Source organism: Etheostoma spectabile, chromosome 3 (assembly GCF_008692095.1).
Source record: "Etheostoma spectabile isolate EspeVRDwgs_2016 chromosome 3, UIUC_Espe_1.0, whole genome shotgun sequence".
NCBI lineage: Eukaryota > Metazoa > Chordata > Actinopteri > Perciformes > Percidae > Etheostoma > Etheostoma spectabile.
The window spans coordinates 17,221,381-17,241,095 of record NC_045735.1 but is presented as its reverse complement, the minus strand read 5'-3'; the positions used below and the strand labels follow the sequence as shown (position 1 = coordinate 17,241,095).

Here is a 19,715-nt window from a genome sequence, read left to right as displayed (position 1 = left end):
CCGTTCCTTTAACCCTCCTGGTGTCTTCGGGTCAAATTTGACCCCTTTCCAAAAAGTTTCTATATCAGAGATTTGGGTTTCTTTCAAACAAATTTTCCAAAAAAGTAACATGGGTGGTTCCCAACAACGCTCCTCACAAGTTAAATATATATTCAGTTCACTACTTTCATAGAATTTGGGTGTTTTTTGTTAAATTCATAGCATTTGGAGAAAAAACAATTGAAACATGTCAATAAAAGTGACTAAAATGTGAAAAGTGTCAAATAAAATGACAAAAATGTCAAAGAAATGTAAAAAAAAAAATGACAAATGTAAAAAAAAAAAAAAAAAAAAAAGACTTTCAAAACTTGGGGGGAAAAAAAACGCGAAAATTTCCAAAGGCTCAGGAAAAGTCGACAAACGTTGAAAAAGTGACAACAACATTGCCACAAAAGGGTAGAAAAAGAAAACCATAAACCTTGATAAAAAGGTTTTTCATTTTAAATTTTGAATCAGAAAAAAAAAAAAAAGATTTCCAGGTTGGCGGGAAGACAACACGAGGGTTAACTAGGACTACGAATTTAGATGTCAACATGGCCCTCTTTATCATTACAAGCTGGAAGTATATACATATACTGTATGCTGTGTGAGTACAGAAAGCTTGACACTTAGAAGGACAAATCCTAGCGAACAATAATAATAATAATAATAATAATAATAACTTAATTCAACGGCTACAAGGTTCACAGGAAACAGGTTTGAGCAATACGTGATGACAGTGGAAGAACAAAGGGTCAGAAACAGAGAAATGCATGTAGTGTCTAATCAGAGAAGGCAATAAGTATGGAAAGATAAAAAAGAAACAAAAAGGGTAGAATATTAGAGTTGTTCCAATACCATTATAAGAAATACCTCCGATACTGCCTAACATGCTGGTATCGGTGAGTCAATGCACCGCTCCGATACTACGGGAGTTAGCGCAGAGAAAAACTACTTTAAAGCATGTTTCACCCTGTTTTTGCTAACGTTAGCTCTGACTAACATCACACTGTTGACGAGCAGATCGAACCGCTGTCAAACAGTGTGCTGTGCTGCCACCATAGGAGACCGCAGCCTCCTGGCAAGAACAATTGGTAACACTTTACTTGACAGTATTGACATAATCATGACATGACACTGTCATTTACGTGTCATAAACTTTATAAACCAGTCATAAATGACTTCTGTCATTAAGTGTCAGTGTGTTTTTGTCATGACAAGTTTGAGTTGTCTTGATTATGACAACTTGTCATTGATCAAAGTGACATTACCAGAAGGTGTCTTGGTCATGACGAGGTCCGGTCCACAGAGGGATACTGAATCACATCGACTCTTCAGATCCCAGAGACTTCCAGGGCTTAGAGATTCCCAGTTCAGTTGCTTTTACTTTACTAAACTGTGGCTGCACTTTAGCAGGTTTAAAAAAGGGAATTGGTATTTATTCCTAGATTCACTTATGGTTTTTATTTCATTATGACTGACTATCAAACTTGAAAATAAAAACAAGTTTGATAGTATTCATTGTCTGTATGACCTTTAGCATATACAACGCTAGCAACATCCACTGTAGTCGGGAAGTAAAATATAGTATCGGAACATCTCTACTGGGCATGCAACACATGCAGGTGCACCCGCTAGCATAGAGCATGCTGTACCTAAAGAGACGCTCTACAAGAAATCCTTGAGAGAGAGGTGTGCAAACGGGTCCTGTCCAGGGGCTCGGAGAGGACTCTGGCTGGAAGGACTAGAGGCTGCGGAGGGCTATTCCAGGAAGAAATACAGGAAGTAGGAGGACCAGAGGAGAAGTCAGAGAGTCAGTACAGAGACGGAAGGAAGGATGATATTAGTTTGGGGAGGCTGTGATGAATAGAAGAAGGGTTAAGAAAAAGGAGTTGTTGGGGGGGGGGGACAGGGGAGTCACAACAAGGGAGACGATTCACAGTTTTGTCCCCTTTCAGTTCATGGGAGTGAAGGGTCTATTGTAAAAACTGTCATCATCGTCAGCAGTATTCACACTAACAACAAAGCTCACATAGTGAGGAATTATGGAACACGTCACAGCACTATGGATACACCTATTTACTCAACCTGATAACTGCGCAAATAGATACTGACTTCATTGTGCGTCCGCTCGGCGGCGTGGTCGGACGGCTGTGCACCCACCTGAGCACTCGACACGGAGCCAAAGGGGTTGGGTGGCCTCATCACCGGCTGGGAGTACATCATGGTGGGTGGATTCATCATCCCCATAGAGCCCATTTGTGGAGGCTGCAGCATGTTGCACAGAGAGGAGAACGAGTCATTCCAGTGATGGAGTATTTCAGTCATTTGCTTTGCAAATTTAAAGCCACTCTGTGTAGAATGTGTATGTGTTTAGGCCTCCAATTTGAGATTATTTTTACTCTTGGTTAATCTGATGATCACTTTTCAGATTTATTGATTCATCATTTGGTATGTAATGTCAGAAAACAGTGAGAATTCCACAGAGCCAAAGATTACATATTGAAATTGCTCGCTTTGTCCCAATAGTTCAAAATCCCAATATTATATTATTATAATAGTACATTTAAAAACAACCACATTTATGAGGCAGCAGTAAAGTTCGGCTTTTTTAGTTAAACTAAAAACGGCTAAAGACAATAATTACAGTTTAATTTGAATACTTGTCTCATCTCACCAAAAACAGACATTTTCAAGCGGCATACTTGACTAATAAACCTTGTACTGTAAATCAATATGAAGAAGATTAATCACATTTGCATCTCAAGACGTGTGTTTATTTTCACTTCCAAATCCAAAAATAAATAATTAAGAAAACCCATGTGCCTGCCAGTAAATATTTATAAGTGGAGTGTGCTTTTAATAAAAACTATTGAGAATCCTCCACCGTTTATTTTATTCATAAAACTTTAAGATAATATTCATAATAACCGCAAAACAATGGCTTACTTGACCCAAATTAGGTGTATTCACTTAATTTGGGTTAATTAAAACATAAGGCAATTATCTGATATGAAGTGTTTTAGCAACATTCAGAATGTTATATGTGATTCATTTTTTGAATTCAAAACAGAAAAGGACTGAAGAGAAGCTACACAGACTGTGTATTTGCCACAATACTGACCATGCCGTATCCCATCATGCTTGTGGGCGTGGTGGCAGGGAAGGCCATGACTGACGTTGGCTGAAGAGACACAAGCAGGCCAGTAAGAACACAAACGACCTCAAAAACAATGAAGCAGCGTAACATTACAGCATCTCCAGTTATCTGGCGGTGAAAGTAAGAGAGTAATACAACAGGAGCAGAAATCAGCAGCAGCACTACAGTTAAAAACCGGCGTGTCACCATGGAAACAGGGTTCCAGGTCGTGCTCGGTGCTGCTTTGGGCTGCCAGTTGGTGCCGCCGGTCATCCTCTTCTCCCCCGGCTGGCTCCAGTGCATGTCACTGCAGATTAAGACAGTTGTTAGCACCAGCTTGTAACTGCCCTGAAAGCACAAAGCCGCTGCCTTTTTTTGTGCAGCAGTGTATGGTGTGTGTGTGTGTGTGTGTGTGTGTGTGTGTGTGTGTGTTGTTGTGGTGTGTGTGTGGTGTGTGTGTGTGTAAGCCACAGAGCGCTGACCCATCACTTACTTTTTCATCATGCCGTTCCCGATGCCGAGGTCTAAAAAAAAAAAAAAAAAGAAAGACAAATTCATGGGGTAGATGTCTATCTGCAAAAACGTTGTCATTCTTGTGCCTTAATGAACACGCGCTTTAATTAGAGCAGCTGAAAGGCAAGGCATCACACTCACTGCCGACAAGGTTGGCCAGGGAGGAGTCGAGGTCATCCGACACCAGCTTATCTGGCAGCTGACCGGGCGCCTGGTTGGAGCCGGCGAGAGTCGGTTTCAGGATGCCCCCAGAAATATCTGACAACACACGCTGAGATAAGACACGTTTTGCACATACAAAAAGGTACAAATGTTCATTTGAAAAGATTTTACAACACAAATGATGGATGGTTTTTATCTGTGATTGGAGTTGTATTGTTCAGTATTATTTTTATTTATTATAGTAGATAGCCGGCAGTGAGAGATGACATGAAATGAGGGGAGAGAGAGATGGTGAACGCCCCTCAATACACCGTGTACACAACTGTAAATATTACTGCTCAGTCTTCTGCTGTGATAAGAACTAGTAACACTAATGCTAAACTGCATCGGTCTTAAAAAGGGAATTAGTCTCATATTTCTTCTTCAAGACCAAAGCAATTCTGTGAGTGGGGAGAGAAACTCTGATGCAGTTCCTGTGTTTCAGGATCTTTTTTCTATACATTACATTACGTCTGGCTTTGGTCCAAGGTATTATAGGTTTGCATTTTTTATTAGTTTGTTTTTATTTTGTTGTGACTTTTTGTTTTGAAGCTCAGTTTGGTTTTAATGGTTAGTTTTGCAAAGACACATTACAGTTTTGGTTAGATTTTTCGGAATGCCTCGTTTTTATTTCAGTTTACGACAATGTTTTTTTCCCACCTAGCTTTTGATATTTCATTTGTTTTCGTTAAGGATTATAATCTTGCTTTCGTTTAATAGACTTCCTAAATAAGTGACTTATGTTAACTTAAGTTAAATGTGAAGTGAAGAACTAGATGTTACCAAAGCCAGAGTTTGTTTTAAAATAAATGAGACACATGTAAGTGCCACCATGAGATGTCAAAATGTACTCTGGAAGGTGTTTTGGATTCAGTAATACCCTAAATCACGTTGTGTCTGCAACATAACAATGGTTGAGATTGGGCACGGTGGCATATTGCACGTGTGTGCTGCTGGCAGATGCTGACAGGTGTTGCTAAGCAGTGGAGAGAAGACAGTCTGTACTTGTACTGGGGACTCTGAAGACACGGCCGAGCGTTGCCGCCGCTTCACCTGAATCTGACATCTGGACGAGATCCAGCGCTCTGCTGTAACTACTAGAGCCCCACCGATACCGATACGAATATTTGGTCATTTAAAATCTGATATGCTGATATATTGGCCGAAGTCCAGAAACACGTTTTAAAACATAAACAGATTTCCCTAACATTAGTTATTTGTAGTTACTTATGAGTTCTCACTAAAATAATATGGTAATAATTTGTTTTATTGTCCCAACAGAACAGAGGAACATCAAAATATATTAAAGGTCTGATAAATAAAATGTATAAAAATACAAACTTAAGATAAGAAACTTAATGTCCTTTGAACAAAATACAAAAATAATACAATAATACAAACACAATTTAGAAATCAGAGAGTTAGTACAGAGACTGAAGAAAGGATGATATTAGTTTAGGGAACAAAAAAAAAAAAAATCATTGTTGCCAACAGGGACATTTTTTTTAGATATTTATTTATCTGAATAATTTATTTGTCATTATGGATGATTCTGATATATATTTTTATAAATCGGCCATTATAAATGATTTTGATTCATCATCTGCAAACACGTCTAGCTTACTAAAACACAGAAACCTATTGCAGTTATTGTATGTTCACTTATATGAATATGTAGGGCTGCATGATTCATCTAATCGCAATGTCACTGTGAGATTACATAACCGCAAACATTATGCGATATGAGTAAACAAAAAGGTGGGCTTGATACTGTGCGCACTCCACGTCTCCACATTGTAACACCCTAGGGTGTAATTTCCACAGGGGACACTTTGTCACGTGAGTGTCAGAAGTGTAGTGGGTTTCAGAGCACTAAGCTGAAGTAATAATAATAGTGATAACATAAAGTAATAATTCAATCTACACAGCTCTATAAAGAAGGAAATATCTCTCCATTCCCGTACATTTTGTTACTTAATCACTAGTTATTATATTACACCCATCTTCAATGTCATCGTTTATAAGGGCATACGACATTCTTTAAAATAATAAATAAGTTAAAGTTATTTCATTTTTGTTTAGTAATCTCATGATTACATTATATCGCAATTGTAAGGGCAGCATAGTAAATTGCAATATGACTTTTTCTCCAAATCGTGCAGCCCTACTTATGTAATATGTAAACACAAAATGCTCACCATCAGAATTGAGGATGTTGCTGCCTGCGGCCTTGGCTCCAAAAACGGACTCAAAGTCCACTTGGAGTCCCCCTGCTGACTGTTGTGGAGGAGCCTGTGGCGTCGAGTATCCTTCATAAGAGATAAGAGAGACGACAGCTGCAGTTACAGAGGTTACATGAAGTAAAATTACTCTGAAATCTAACCTGGCCTTTTGGTTTCTGCACTGGCCCTTGTCAGTACAGTGTCCATTTATCAATCACTGGTTACTTGAACAGAGAGCTGCATACCACCACTTTCTCGGCAGGATAGAAAACTAGCATCGATCTATTGCTGAATGTGCTGGAGAGAGCCTTCTGTACCTCTGAATAGACCTGCTACAGTAGAGGGCTCAGTGGGGAAGGGAGCCTGGTGTGGGAGGTGCTGGGCAATGGACACTGGACCACAGAAGGAGTCTGACACGCCACAGGAAGCAGGAAGAGGAAGACAAAAGAGACAGAGAGAGAGGAAGAGAGAGAGCAAAAGGAAAAGGCATTTCAACGCCCGGCCAGAGATACAGGTGGGAAATGACAGCAATACAGGCAGAAAAAAGATGGCTAACATGTCTAACAATTCTGGGTGTTTTAAGTAAAGTCAAAGTGTTGTAGAGGGTTATGATAATGCACAACAGTATTGTAGCAACCAAGAGGGAAGGATCAAAGGAGTAGTTTGACATTTTGGGAAATATGCTTATTTGCTTTCCTTCTAAGAGATGAAAATGGAGATCAATACCACTCTCATGTCTAGACAACAGCCACTTAGCTTAGCTTAGCTTAGCATGAAAAATGGAAACAGCTAGCCTGGCTCTGTCCAAAGGTAACCAAATGTGCCGTACGTTGCAGCTTTACACAAACATCTACAGTACGTAGACAGGGAATGGTATTCCAACTAATTAATGTTCAAATAGGGGGTGCCATCACGTAACAAATTTAAAGTATTATTAAGTAAATTTCTCCATTTTGGTTTCATATTATTTCTAACAAGACAACACAGCAACACAACACAAACTCTAGATATAAAAAACTGGGTTTCTGAGGACTATGGTTACCTGGTCCTCAGATCTCTGCAGGGTAAATCCAGACAGCTAGCTAGACTATCTGTCCAATCTGAGGACTATGGTTACCTGGTCCTCAGATCTCTGCAGGGTAAATCCAGACAGCTAGCTAGACTATCTGTCCAATCTGAGGACTAGGGTTACCTGGTCCTCAGATCTCTGCAGGGTAAATCCAGACAGCTAGCTAGACTATCTGTCCAATCTGAGGACTAGGGTTACCTGGTCCTCAGATGTCTGCAGGGTGAATCCAGACAGCTAGCTAGACTATCTGTCCAATCTGAGGACTATGGTTACCTGGTCCTCAGATCTCTGCAGGGTAAATCCAGACAGCTAGCTAGACTATCTGTCCAATCTGAGGACTAGGGTTACCTGGTCCTCAGATCTCTGCAGGGTAAATCCAGACAGCTAGCTAGACTATCTGTCCAATCTGAGGACTATGGTTACCTGGTCCTCAGATCTCTGCAGGGCAAATCCAGACAGCTAGCTAGACTATCTGTCCAATCTGAGGACTATGGTTACCTGGTCCTCAGATCTCTGCAGGGCAAATCCAGACAGCTAGCTAGACTATCTGTCCAATCTGAGCTTTTTGTTGCACGACTAAAACTACTGAACATACACTTTTTCCACAAAAACAAGTTCCTTCCCGAGGCTGTTTTGCAGCGGCACCGTTGCTGCGTCCAGGGTTGAGCCCTGCCCAAGACAACTGTGATTGGTTTAAAGAAATGCCAATAAACCAGAGCACGTTTTTCTCCCATGCCAGAATGTTGCGTGGACTAGCCAGACCCTCCTCCGCAGCGCTGTGCAATGCAAGACTACTGATTGGGTAACACCTCTAACACACCCACCAACCAAGAGAAAACATACTTTAAATCAAGTTTCATGCCGTTTTCACACTGTTCAGAGGAAACATGTCATTGAACCCAGATACCGTAGCAAAGTGGTGCACACCGTTCTGAGATTGAACGTGCCCCCGACCTGTATCTACAATACCTAATATGGTTTAGATTTGGCAGCCACACATGGGCCAGAACCAGTTTTGGTGCCGGCAGCCATGTATAAGTGTATTTCCCAAATTGTCAGGCTTTTCCTTTGATATTAGTTTAGTTATGACCACATTTCTACCATGTCTATTAAAATAAGAGCCCTCTGGGGAATTGCATAGGATCCTATGTTTGCCAGGGTTTAGGAAACATAGGCTGAGATGGTGAGCCATCATAGTACCTGAGATGGAGTGTTCTATCCGCACTGTGCGTTTGTAATTGGTTGAAACGGATGAGTTTGTGTCAATAAAGGGATTGTAACGATCTGGAGAATCAAAAATAAGGTTGGTAAAAGAACAAGTTTCAACTTAAAAGCTCTATGGCATGTTTGTATTACAATGCAACACCAAACGGTTCACTAAAAGAGGATGAAAGGTAACTGTAAAGCAAAATGGGCGTATGGCCTCTACAGTGGGACATGAAAGATACTAGTTGATTCATTAGGAGGTGTTCTCACTAAAATACAACATAACTGAGATTGGTATAAACTGCAATGAGGACCTTTGTACAAAAAGACAAAAGAAGATCATTTAGATTTGCACAGACAGAGAATCAACATTCAGCACAGTAAACATGCAAGCTAGTCATGCTTATAAGTGACAACAGAGAAATGAGCAAGAGTGACAAGACATTTAAAGAGAAACAAAATGAGTCGTTACCACCAAACATTTCATGACCAGGTGTCCTAGAGGAAAAGCTAACACCGTCTGAAGACACGACAGGTAAGTGAGTGGCATCGACAACGAGTTTTGAGAGGAAAGGGTTAAGGTTTGGCATGGATTCATCTCCAGCTTCAGCAGAGGTGAAAGGATCTAGGCAGGCAGAGGAAAGAGAGACAGAGAAAAGACAAAGACAGAATAGAGTGGAGAGGAAGAGTCAGACAACAACAAGAGAAGGGAGAGCATGCAGAAAAGGTCCAAGTCCAGAAACACAGGCGTTGGTTGGAGGTGTTGAAGATACCTGACCACGCTGTTGCCACTGGAAGCCCTGTTGAAGCTGATTGCATTGAGGGCTGGAACCCTGACTGCAGATCAAAAAGGTCACTCTCCATCTTCACTGCACTGCAGACAGAAAAAGAAAGACCTAATTCAAAAGGCAATTCCACTAGTCGAAAAGACACGCTACTGCTGCATTTACAGAGATACAAACAACGTTAAAATGGGTTTTGTCTTCACTATTTATTCCCTTTTCAAACTTAGTTGATTTTTTTTAACTGTTGTGTTTTGCTTGCACACTTCTGAAAAATTAGTTTTCACAGTTTTTGTTATGGAAAATGGTAAACACAGGTAGAGTCACAGGGCTCATATGTATATAAAAATATACATGTGACTCTTTCAGACTTTCAGTAAAATGAATATTCTAACCGTTAAGCAGCTATAATCACAAGTGGATGGAGGCTAAGGGACTAAAAACTTTCAGAATGGGTATAAAATAGTTCAAAAACAAACTGAAAACATATCTCATAACCAAAGAGGGGATATGCTGTAGATGAATGCCGTACCCGTTAGAGCAGCTGGGTGTAGAGAAGAGGTCGATGGCTGGTGCTGTGCTAATAGTGCCCCCAGTGGTGGAGATCGGTGATGTATCAGTGGTGGCAAAGGAGGGCCTCTTGGAAAGCTCTTTGAGCCTCTGTTCCTGAGTGAGAGTGAAACTTTCATTCAAACATACAGGCAACATCAATGCGCGCTCATAGTTAAGCTTTGTTTTTTGAAAACAGCAAAGCCACCTTCAGAGCTTTCAGTCGAGCCTGCTCCTCTTCGAGAGCTGCCTGCTTCTCCCGCTCATCCACTTTAGTGAAAGACATCCCCGTGCTGGCCAGTGATGACACAGCATTTGATAGAGTGCTGGCCCTGCAGGAAAAAGACACAGATCCACTCTAGATTAATTGATTTGTGCATCATTTCGTTTTATTATCACATTTCCATTTTTTATCTCTCAAGCCTTAAACTGCTTTGCTGTTTACATTTGTACTGTCTGTCTTATGATCATCTTGTCAGTAGATCTGTAAAGCACTTTGAATTTGCTATACGAATAAAGCTGGACTGATTGACAAAATACAGCTCAACCACAATAAAAACTTGATATCTTGGGAGGATGGGAGGATTAATGAACCTGCTGGCTGCAGTGGAGTCTTTGACCTTCTTGCCCTCTAAAGACGCCAAGTGCTGCTCCAGAGCTTCGAGAAGGCTACTGGGAGCCTGCCGTGACAGAAAACACACAGTCAGCAAGTTCCTGACACACAAAAAAAATGTAGTTTGCATGGACATCAAAACCATAAACGACAGTGGTGGGCAACCAAGACAGAGCAGCAAACATCACACACCACGAATACACACCGGACAACCAATCTATGTCATTGATTAGGAGGTTCAATTTTGCTCAACAAAAGGTAAGCTAAAACTACCAAGTTTGGGCTTTTGGTTACCCACCACTGATCAATGACTGCATTCCAGCCAAAAACGCTACTTTGGATGAGAGCAACATCTGTGTGGGATGACGTACAGCACCACGGCACCTCCAACAACCTGGGCGTTGTTGAACCGGCCGTGTCTAAGCACAACGGGGCAGCCACTTGACAGTAGATGAGCTACACTGGTTCAAAGCCTCAACAACGTGACCAAAGTGAACAGAATTTACCACAGCGAGTGTTTTTTCCTTCAACTGGTTTTCACCACGATGTAGGAGACAGAGTCAGAGCAGAGGCATGCAAAAAGACAACACTGAAGCAATTCACAGACATAGAAGAAGAGTGAAATGATAGTACTTACACAAACTGTGAACTAGTGGAAAAATAAGGGGAAAATACAGAATATAAAGGTGGTGACAGTCAAAGGGGGAATGTGATTTTAGCTGCAGTTCTCTGGAGAAATATATTGTAAAATTGGACCCTGAAACACAACAGTTTGTGCAGTTTACTTTTAAATAGGAAACATCAAACAGCTGATTTGCTGAGTGTATTGCAATTACAGTGATTACTCTAAAACACTTAGTGTGGACAACACCTTTATTTGCTGTAGAAGTAAGAAGAAGAAGAAAGAACAAGAAGAACAAGAAGAAGAAAAAGAAGGGCAAGAAGAAAAGGAGGAGAAGCAGAAGAAGAGGAAGACCACCTCCTCTGGCAAACATGCGCTTGAGAAGGAAATCATGCAAAGTGTCTTATTTTAAAGAATATTTGTTGGTGTGTGTGTGTGTGTGTGTAGGTAGGTGTACTACACTCGTTTGACGTTGTAGACAACGCTGATGACAAAAGGGCAGTTAGTGGGGGGGGATCACCAGATTCCTCCCGATATGTTATCATCACGATACTTATGCCACAATATATTATTGCGATTTTAAACATATTGCAATATTCTGCGATATACTAGAATTTCTAACTTCTAATTTTTCCCAATTTCAAATGACGTCCCTAAAAGAAAACTTTGTCAACATTTGTTTTATCTAAAAAGAAACTTTCCCTGTTTGTTCATCTTCAATTTTATTGCTGCAAAATGGGACAAACTGACCAACGCTCATATAAGAAAAGATCCATACTTGGCGTCTGTGTATCGATACAGTATTGCCACTGAAAATATTGCGATGCTATGCTGTATCCATTTTTTCTCCCAGCCCTAGTAGTTAGAGCTGGAAATAGGAGAAAGAGAGCAAGGAAAGACTTTCTATTAACAGTGAAATCTCTGTGTTTTCAGATTGCTTTGAAGGAACGGTTCTTACCTGTGAAAGGTCTGGGATGTCTCCTCGATCAATGCCCACCTGCTGTTAGACAGAGACAAAGAAAACCAAGTTACAATTGTGTCTCTGCAGCATTAAGACGCACGTGACAGCTGGTGCATGCATCTGGGACAAAACAACAATTACGCAGTGTGATTTACCTCCGCTACTTTGAGGAACTCGGATATCCGCGTCATCCGGGTGAGAAACTTCTTGTAAATGTCCAAACCTTCTTTACACTGAGTCTTCTTCATGTCAAAGTATTTCTCTATTTGGTGGGGAAAAACAGAAATTGAATGACGGATCAAAACATATTGGGAAAACCGTGAAGAGAAGCGAAGGTTAAAAGTGAAAGTGGTCTTACCAAGCAGGTTGATAATGCCTTCGTTATACGCAGCGAAGAGCCTGATGGAGTCTTTGAAGAGGAGCATGAAGGCTGCGTTGATGACTCCATTAGTCAGCTCGTTGGCATTGACCTGAGGGGAAGGCAATCATTTATCTTACAGCTTCTCCACAGCGATTTGTCGACGTAGACAAAACATAGCCCGTATATGTGAACTACAATCACGCATTTGTTTGCAGCAGCCGCAGCGAGACCTGCACACTCCAGGCGAGCAGCTTCTTACTACACAGGCTGCAGAGCTACGGGGGGGCTTCACCTTAAACTCACATTGAAATCGAGGAGGGCATCCATCTGGTTCTGAATAATGGGGATAGTCTTGAGCAGCTTCTCTGTGTTCATTGTCCTCATCACGCCGTCCACTCTGTGTGGACACATGGAGAGTCGGAGGACCGAGGAGAGAGGACAAAGAGATGGTTGAGCAACAACATGATAGCAGACTGACTTAACCTTCCTACAATGTCCCACAGAGTAATGGGACGTCTTGAGACGTCTTGTTCTGTCTGACCAACAGTCTAAGCCCAAATGAAATCAGTTTGCTATCATATATGACAAAAAAAAGCACAAAATCCTCATGTCTGAGGAGCTGGAACTCAAACACGTTTTGGCATTTTTGCTTAATAAAATGTCTAAAATGATTATTTGATTATCAAAATAGTTTTAATTAAAAAAAAATATTTCGACAATCAACTTATTTTGATTGAACGATTGATTTTCTTTATATTTAAATATTTCATAATAATAATAATAATAATAATAATAATAATAATAATAATAATAATAATACATACTTACCCGCGTTTAACTTTTGTGAAGTCAAAGGCGACCTGTCTGTATGAAACGGCTTTCTCATTCAGGTATCGACTATACCTCCTGATAAATGTGGACATGTCATAACCTGGAACGGAAAACAAGAAAAAAATACTTTTTTTTTTTTTCTCCTTCTTTTTTTAACATATATAAATGGTTCATATCTTAGGAATCAAATTTTTACCTTGTAACCCACTTTTGTCCAAAAAATTACTGAGGTTGAATAGTGTATTCCTTGAAGCCAGGTACTGGACAAAACGCTGTAAGGGATGTGGGGGGGGTAGTGGTTAGACACAACACCACCACACTATTAATTAGTAATACTTTAATGCTCAAATTATCTGCTTGTGTCTGCTGAAGCGTGTGTCACCTCGTTGCCGTAGACCATGAGGTGGTGTGTGGTGATGAGTGACTTGAACACCACCACCCAGCTGGTGTTGGTGGTCCTCTCGAACAGCGAATCAGCCAGCTGGGGGATATTCACGTTCATCTCGTTGGTGCAGTGGATCAGATCTGAAAGCAATCGGAAGTTCATAAGATCAGGTGGTTGAGCTCATCATCGTAAGGTACTGGATGTAGTGATGTGTGATGAGCGTGTGGCGCCGTAAGGCTGCCGTGCATCATCAGGTGGGTGCTACTACACATTGGTGCTGGTAGAGAGTAGCGCCCCCCGCCCCGAGCACTTTGAGTGTCTTTGATAAAGTGCTATATAACTGTAAGCCATTATTATTATATTAACAATAGAGATGTTCCGATTCCGATACCAGTATCGGAAATGCCTCCGATACTGCCGAAAATGCTGGCATCGGTATCGGCGAGTACTGGAGTACAGGCACCGATCCGATACCACATAAACTATTAAAAATAGGAATCTATTTACTGGTTAGCTCCGTTAGCTCGGACACAGTTCTTCTTCGCCACTCTTAAAATAGTTGCGCTGCTGTTTTAGAGGGGCGAAGAAGAATTGATCGCCTAACGCCTCCTTAAAACAAGCTAGCATTAGCGCATCATGTCGGCAGGTTGGCAGTACTTTACCGTGGATGTTCCCACCGGTAAGACGGCAACATGCAACATATGCAAAGAAGCAATTTCAAGGGGTGGCACGAGTGTTGCAAACTTCAACAGCAGCAACTTAATTAAACATTTGAAGACGCGTCACGCTAAAGAGCACAACGAATTTACGAAAGCCAGGGGGGGAAAAAGGACGAAGTGCAGCAGCAAACTCTGGAAACTGCCTTCCAGCGACGAGATACATTCCCCAAAGACAGCCAAAAAGCAACAACGATAACCAACAAAGTTTGGGAGTTTATTGTACTGGATTACCAACCCCTGTCTGTTGTCGAAAATTTGGGATTTCGCCGCTTAACGGAGCATTAGAAGCCAAGGTACGGTTTGCCAGGTTGTAAATATATCTCCGAAACTGCGCTACCCAAATTATACGAGACAGTTAGGGACACGTTTCGTGTATGCTTGGGCAAAGACGTGCATGCAGACAGCTTTACCACGGACATGTGGCGCTCCGACGTGTGCCCCGTGTCTTTGCTGAGTTTAACGTCCCACTGGGTGGACAGAGAGTCAACGTTACCCCTCGAAGTGCGAAGCTGCACCCCACCGAGTCCCGAGGGTCACACACTGGCACATTAATTGCCGAATCAATTGAGGGGGTTCTAGTAAAGTGGAAAATCCCCAAGTCCAACGTTCATGTTGTTTTACATTTTTATACTGTTCTATTTAAAAATATATGGCTTCCATTTGCTGTATTAATTCACGTTTTAAAAAGTGTTAAACCTGAGCCAGGCCTTACCACAATGATAATATTATAACAGTCTTTTTTTTTTTTTTTTTTTTAAACACACTGGTACGGGTACTCGGTATCGGCCGATACCCACAGCACAAGTATCGGAATCGGTATCGGGAAGTAAAAAATGGTATCGGAACATCTCTAATTAACAATCCATCTGCAAAACAAGCCCATCAAAATGAAACAAGTCAAACAGCTCATCTTCAATAGACTGTGCTTCCCCCATCAAATATTTAGAATTAACTGATGCAAAAACACCACAAGTGCAGGCTAGAATATATTCGTATTATGACGAGTCCATGAGTTGATCGACAGAGTATTAATCTGAAACTATTTTGATTATCGATTAATCGTTCAAGGGTTGAAAAACCCACATGTGTAATTTGTATGTACCGTAATTGTAAAATTTGAACCCGTCTATATAAAATCCCCCAAATTTACCTGTGTCCCCAGTTTCATAAATGACTGATCGACTAATTAAACAAATAATCAGATTAATTGTTAATAATTAAATGTTAGTGGCAGCTAACTACACTATATAGGCCTACCTGAGTTATAATACTGTAATAATTATGCCATTCTAACACACTGAGTAAAATGGTTTTGGACAAAAAAAAATCAGCATAATAACCAGCAAAGCTTTCTTAATGCAATCAGGGATCCCTGCGGCCAAAGAAGAAACTTATATCATTAATTTTCATTGTTAATGGCAACAATACATCCTTTTAACACACCAATATAAAGTGCAGGGGCATTAAGATGTTAACTATACATGTTCATCCTACATCCATGTACTGGTTGAATGATGTTAGTCAAAGTGCTAATGACCCTGCCATTCACAGCAGGGATCAGACTGACGGGGTAATTGGGCCTCCCTTTTTGTCCTATATTTGACTTTTCAAAAGGCGGGGGACTTTAAGTAGGACAGGATAACCTTCCAGAGAAGCAGCAGCAGCAGCAGCAGCTACCATGGGTGGCTCAACTGCCCAGAAGAAGATGACGGAGAGGAGACGAGTAGGAGGGAGGAGGAGGCGGAGGGGGAATATGGGGGAGGAATAACAGTGACAGCTCCGTCATGTTACAATCAGCCCACTATATATTCACAGTGGTTGACATTAATCATTTCTAATCTGATTCATTCATGGGACAAAAATGTAACAGTCATGATGCTGCTGCTAAACAGTGTGTTAATCACCATTCAAACATTCAAGCCATTGCCAAATGAGTTGCTACAAAGCTTAAAAAGACTATCAGCGCCACACAACTCTCTCTGGATTTCTCAGTATAACTATGTTCAGAAACTGGTGTCGTCCTTTGACTTTCCAGCACAGAAACTCAAGTGAAGATAATGACGTCTTCTGAAGAGTCCATCATGTGGTTTTAAGCTTTGTGTCCTCCTTGGCTACCAGCTACTGTGCATGTGCATGTGTGTGTGTGTGGGGGGGGGGGGTCGATCATGTAGACTTGTATCATATGGACGTGCGGACAGTTTAGTTGTCATTACTTAGAATTCCTCATGGGGGCGACAGAAACTACGCACTATAGCTTTTCTTTATTCAATTCAATGTTAAATTTGCTCAATAAAAGAATGTTGGAAAGGATTTCCTTTTTTCGTCTTAAATTCAATAAAACATTTGTTGAATTTTAGCAGAATACTGAAAGCTGCCAAACTGGGGAACTGAGTATACTTCAGTCTGTTTATTTCATAAATTAATTCATATTAAAAAATTTATAAAATATCAAAACAAATATCATTATCGCAATATTCAACAAATCTATCACATATTTCCCTCATATCGTGCAGCCATAATTTAGACTTTTAACATGAGAACTTTGGCTTCTTTGTAAAATAAAAAAAAGTTTGTAAAATGTGGGTATATAATGTGTTTAAATATTTCCCAAAGTAACAAGCAAATACTATTTTGGTATTGTATCAAAAATCTGGTACCTTATTGACACTAAAATCTAAGCAATCAGTTAATCGTCAAAGTTATTTTTCACGCAAAAATGCCAAATTCCCTTGTTCCCTTGTGTAACCTGAATATCTTTAGGTTTTGGACTCATGGTCAGCCAGAATCAAGCATTTAAAGACATCACTTTTAATATTCTCCAAGACCAAGTTATTAATTAATTACTTACTTGAGAAAGCTTTTGTCAGATTATTTAAAAAAAAAAAAAAACATAATTGTTCGTTGCCCTGGATTCTACTTAAAGTTGTTACAATAACACTGAATTACTCTCCAACCTTAAACATGCCTAAGGCTGGGACTCAATGCAGGTAGTAGTACAGCCCAAACAATACAAATTGTTTATGGCTGATATTCATATTTGAGTCAAAAAAAGAAGAAAAAAAAAGATTTATTGTTCTGTAGTAATTTTCCTGATTTAAATCAAGATTTTGCCAATTCTAGAACAAGTTCTTCTTGCACAACTGCTTATATTTAAACAACATTCAACACGCTTATAGTTAAAGGAAAGAAACTCATGCGCGTATCGGCCCGAATATTATCAAAATATTTCAAGCTATCCATCCATATTTGTGCATTCCTATACTTCAATAATTTCTCTAAACTCTGATTGTACCCTATCTCTCTCTCCCCTCATTTACAGTAGAATATCATCCCTTCAACGCTCTTCTAAAGGCCTAAAAAGACTAGACTTATAATACATTTTGTAATTATACGAAAACAGTTTCTATTCTGTCAGAAGGGGGTATGAGAAAACAATAGCTGACACAAAGAATCCAAAAAAAAATTAAACAAGAGGCCAACGTGTTATTATCTACACACATTATACACTTCAGTTCAGTTGCATCGTGAGGAATGTCAGTCACGTTGGATAGCTGGCTTGGTTGAAACGAGCCAACATCACTGTGTCACTCTGCCAACTTTTTACTCATGTCCCCTCAGGGAGGCACCTGAGCAGCACAACAGGTGTGGAACCTGCAACGTTTAACATGAAGCCAAAATATTCACCACAAGTCACTATTTAGCCTATACCAATTAAGAAATCAGACTTTGACTCTATTTCATTCCACAGACCATTACGAGGAGTCTGAAGATACAGCCTGAACCCTTTTCCTGGACTGCTACTGAGCTCTTGTGACGACGCAGGACCTTCGCAAAAACCACATTCATTAATGATATCATGCATTTGCAAGAGCAGATCAATATGCAGAAAATCTTTCACTGCATCTGTAAGCACAGAGATAGACGCATAGTGACTCCTCTGACTGTGAGTGCATCAGCCTAATGACCACAAGATGCTTACATCAGGTGCAGAAGTGTGTTGGATGTTCTGAGTAAAGACAGAAGGAAACTCACAAACTGTGATTTTATTTTAGTGTGTGAAGCATCATGACCCGACCATGAGACACAGCAGGTTATGACACAAGTACTCAAATCAGTTTACCATGTAGCCTTAGACAGACACTTTTCCTACTGCAGGTGCACCAAGATGGGAGATGGGAGATGAAATTGGATTCCTGTAACGTTAGATGTTAGTTTCAAGGCCTGTGAGTGGCAGGGCCCCACTGATTTTAAAAGTGTTCCCGTTAAATACTAGTCAAAAAAACATGTATACTGATTGTTGCTATGTAGGCTAAACACTCAAGCTATAGCCCCATGAGTAACGTTAGACGTGAGAATGACTACAGAAAGGGGTGAACAAAACCAGACAGCTAGACAAGCTAGTTTGACAGCTAGTTGGGACAATAAATGAATAGGAAATCACGTGTAAATCATTAATAAAAGGCTGCTACCCCTTTAAACCCTTCTTAATCACGTGTAGCACTTTGTCAACAAGACCTGAGCTCGACGGTATAATAATATAATCTCCCTGACATGAACAAGCATTAGCATTTAGCCTAGCCTGAGGCTTTGAGGCCTTGTAGCTCCTCCACCGCCATAACTCAGCCAGTTAAAGCGGTGTTTCCGTTGGGGGGGAGCCTGTGGTGATTTAACACTTGTGTGCTGGTTAAAAAAAAAAAAAGAAGAAGATACTCACAGTCCAAATGTTTCTTTTTCGGACCCATTACTTCGTGAGTGGTGGCCTTGCATACTGTTTTCGACACGGCGGATCCCGTTACACTGTGCTGGGCTGCAGTTATCCTGTCCGTAATGCTCTGCCCCGACATCTTCACACACTGAATGCAACAAAAGACTTTGCAATTCTGGGTTTATCTTCGGGCTTTGAATAAAGAAAGAAAATAAAACCTCCACCTCCTCCGCAACCTTAATGGACCCCCACCTTTTCCCACCTTGGTAATGTTAGAAGAAAAAAAAATCAAAACTAGGCTATGACAGACGCGGGCCAGGGGAGGGCGGAATAAAAAGAAGCGGAATCTGACAACAACAACAGTCAAAAAATGTTAGTTTGTTTCTTTTTTGTTGCACCGCTCGGCTTCGTTCAAATTTCAGGGATGCCGTGATTGCAGGGTCCACTCGCTGACTCATCCGACCCGGGTCTGTTTCTCGCTCTCATCCCGATGTGGCACACCGGATCCCTGCGTCTCTCCTCCTGCCTGCCTGCCTGCCTGCCTGCCTCCGCCGCTCCGCCAGTCGTCGCCGCCGCCCGCCGCCGCCGCCGCTTCTTCTTCTCCTCCCCTCCTCTTGCCGCTGCCGCCGCTGCCGCCGCTGCTCCGCTTTAAAACGCTATGAAAGAAAAAAAAGACCACCAGGGAGGGAAATGGCGGGTCTGCTCTACTGTAAAAAGGCTACACACACACAACACACACCGCCCCTGCAGAGCCTCAATCAGATGTTACACCGCTGAGTCCCCTGTTAGATCTGCTGTGGTGCAGGTGTAGGCTACACG

General features: G+C 41.0%; 1 protein-coding gene across 17 annotated transcripts in view; it reads right to left on the bottom strand.

Annotated features, from left to right (window-relative positions):
- Positions 1-19,715, bottom strand: part of picalmb (phosphatidylinositol binding clathrin assembly protein b) — a 26,386-nt gene extending 6,671 nt beyond the window's left edge. The window contains exons 1-23 of one of the 17 annotated variants that reach the window (XM_032503617.1): positions 18,906-19,715; positions 13,470-13,612; positions 13,284-13,359; positions 13,085-13,187; positions 12,560-12,653; positions 12,254-12,365; positions 12,051-12,157; positions 11,893-11,934; positions 10,950-10,961; positions 10,294-10,379; positions 9,908-10,031; positions 9,683-9,810; positions 9,142-9,242; positions 8,841-8,993; positions 8,363-8,446; positions 6,411-6,503; positions 6,070-6,180; positions 3,812-3,928; positions 3,651-3,681; positions 3,365-3,464; positions 3,143-3,202; positions 2,134-2,286; positions 1,674-1,779 (exon numbers count right to left, since the gene is read on the bottom strand). In XM_032503617.1, coding sequence (XP_032359508.1) covers positions 1,687-1,779; positions 2,134-2,286; positions 3,143-3,202; positions 3,365-3,464; positions 3,651-3,681; positions 3,812-3,928; positions 6,070-6,180; positions 6,411-6,503; positions 8,363-8,446; positions 8,841-8,993; positions 9,142-9,242; positions 9,683-9,810; positions 9,908-10,031; positions 10,294-10,379; positions 10,950-10,961; positions 11,893-11,934; positions 12,051-12,157; positions 12,254-12,365; positions 12,560-12,653; positions 13,085-13,187; positions 13,284-13,359; positions 13,470-13,612; positions 18,906-19,035 — 2,253 coding nt within the window. In that variant the 5' untranslated portion in view covers positions 19,036-19,715 and the 3' untranslated portion in view covers positions 1,674-1,686. Of the gene's footprint in view, positions 1-1,673; positions 1,780-2,133; positions 2,287-3,142; positions 3,203-3,364; positions 3,465-3,646; positions 3,682-3,811; positions 3,929-6,069; positions 6,181-6,410; positions 6,504-8,362; positions 8,447-8,840; positions 8,994-9,141; positions 9,243-9,682; positions 9,817-9,907; positions 10,032-10,293; positions 10,380-10,949; positions 10,962-11,892; positions 11,935-12,050; positions 12,158-12,253; positions 12,366-12,559; positions 12,654-13,084; positions 13,188-13,283; positions 13,360-13,469; positions 13,613-18,905 lie in introns of those variants that run through there. The other 16 variants (XM_032503608.1, XM_032503642.1, XR_004327456.1 and 13 more) reach the window with 16 other exon arrangements.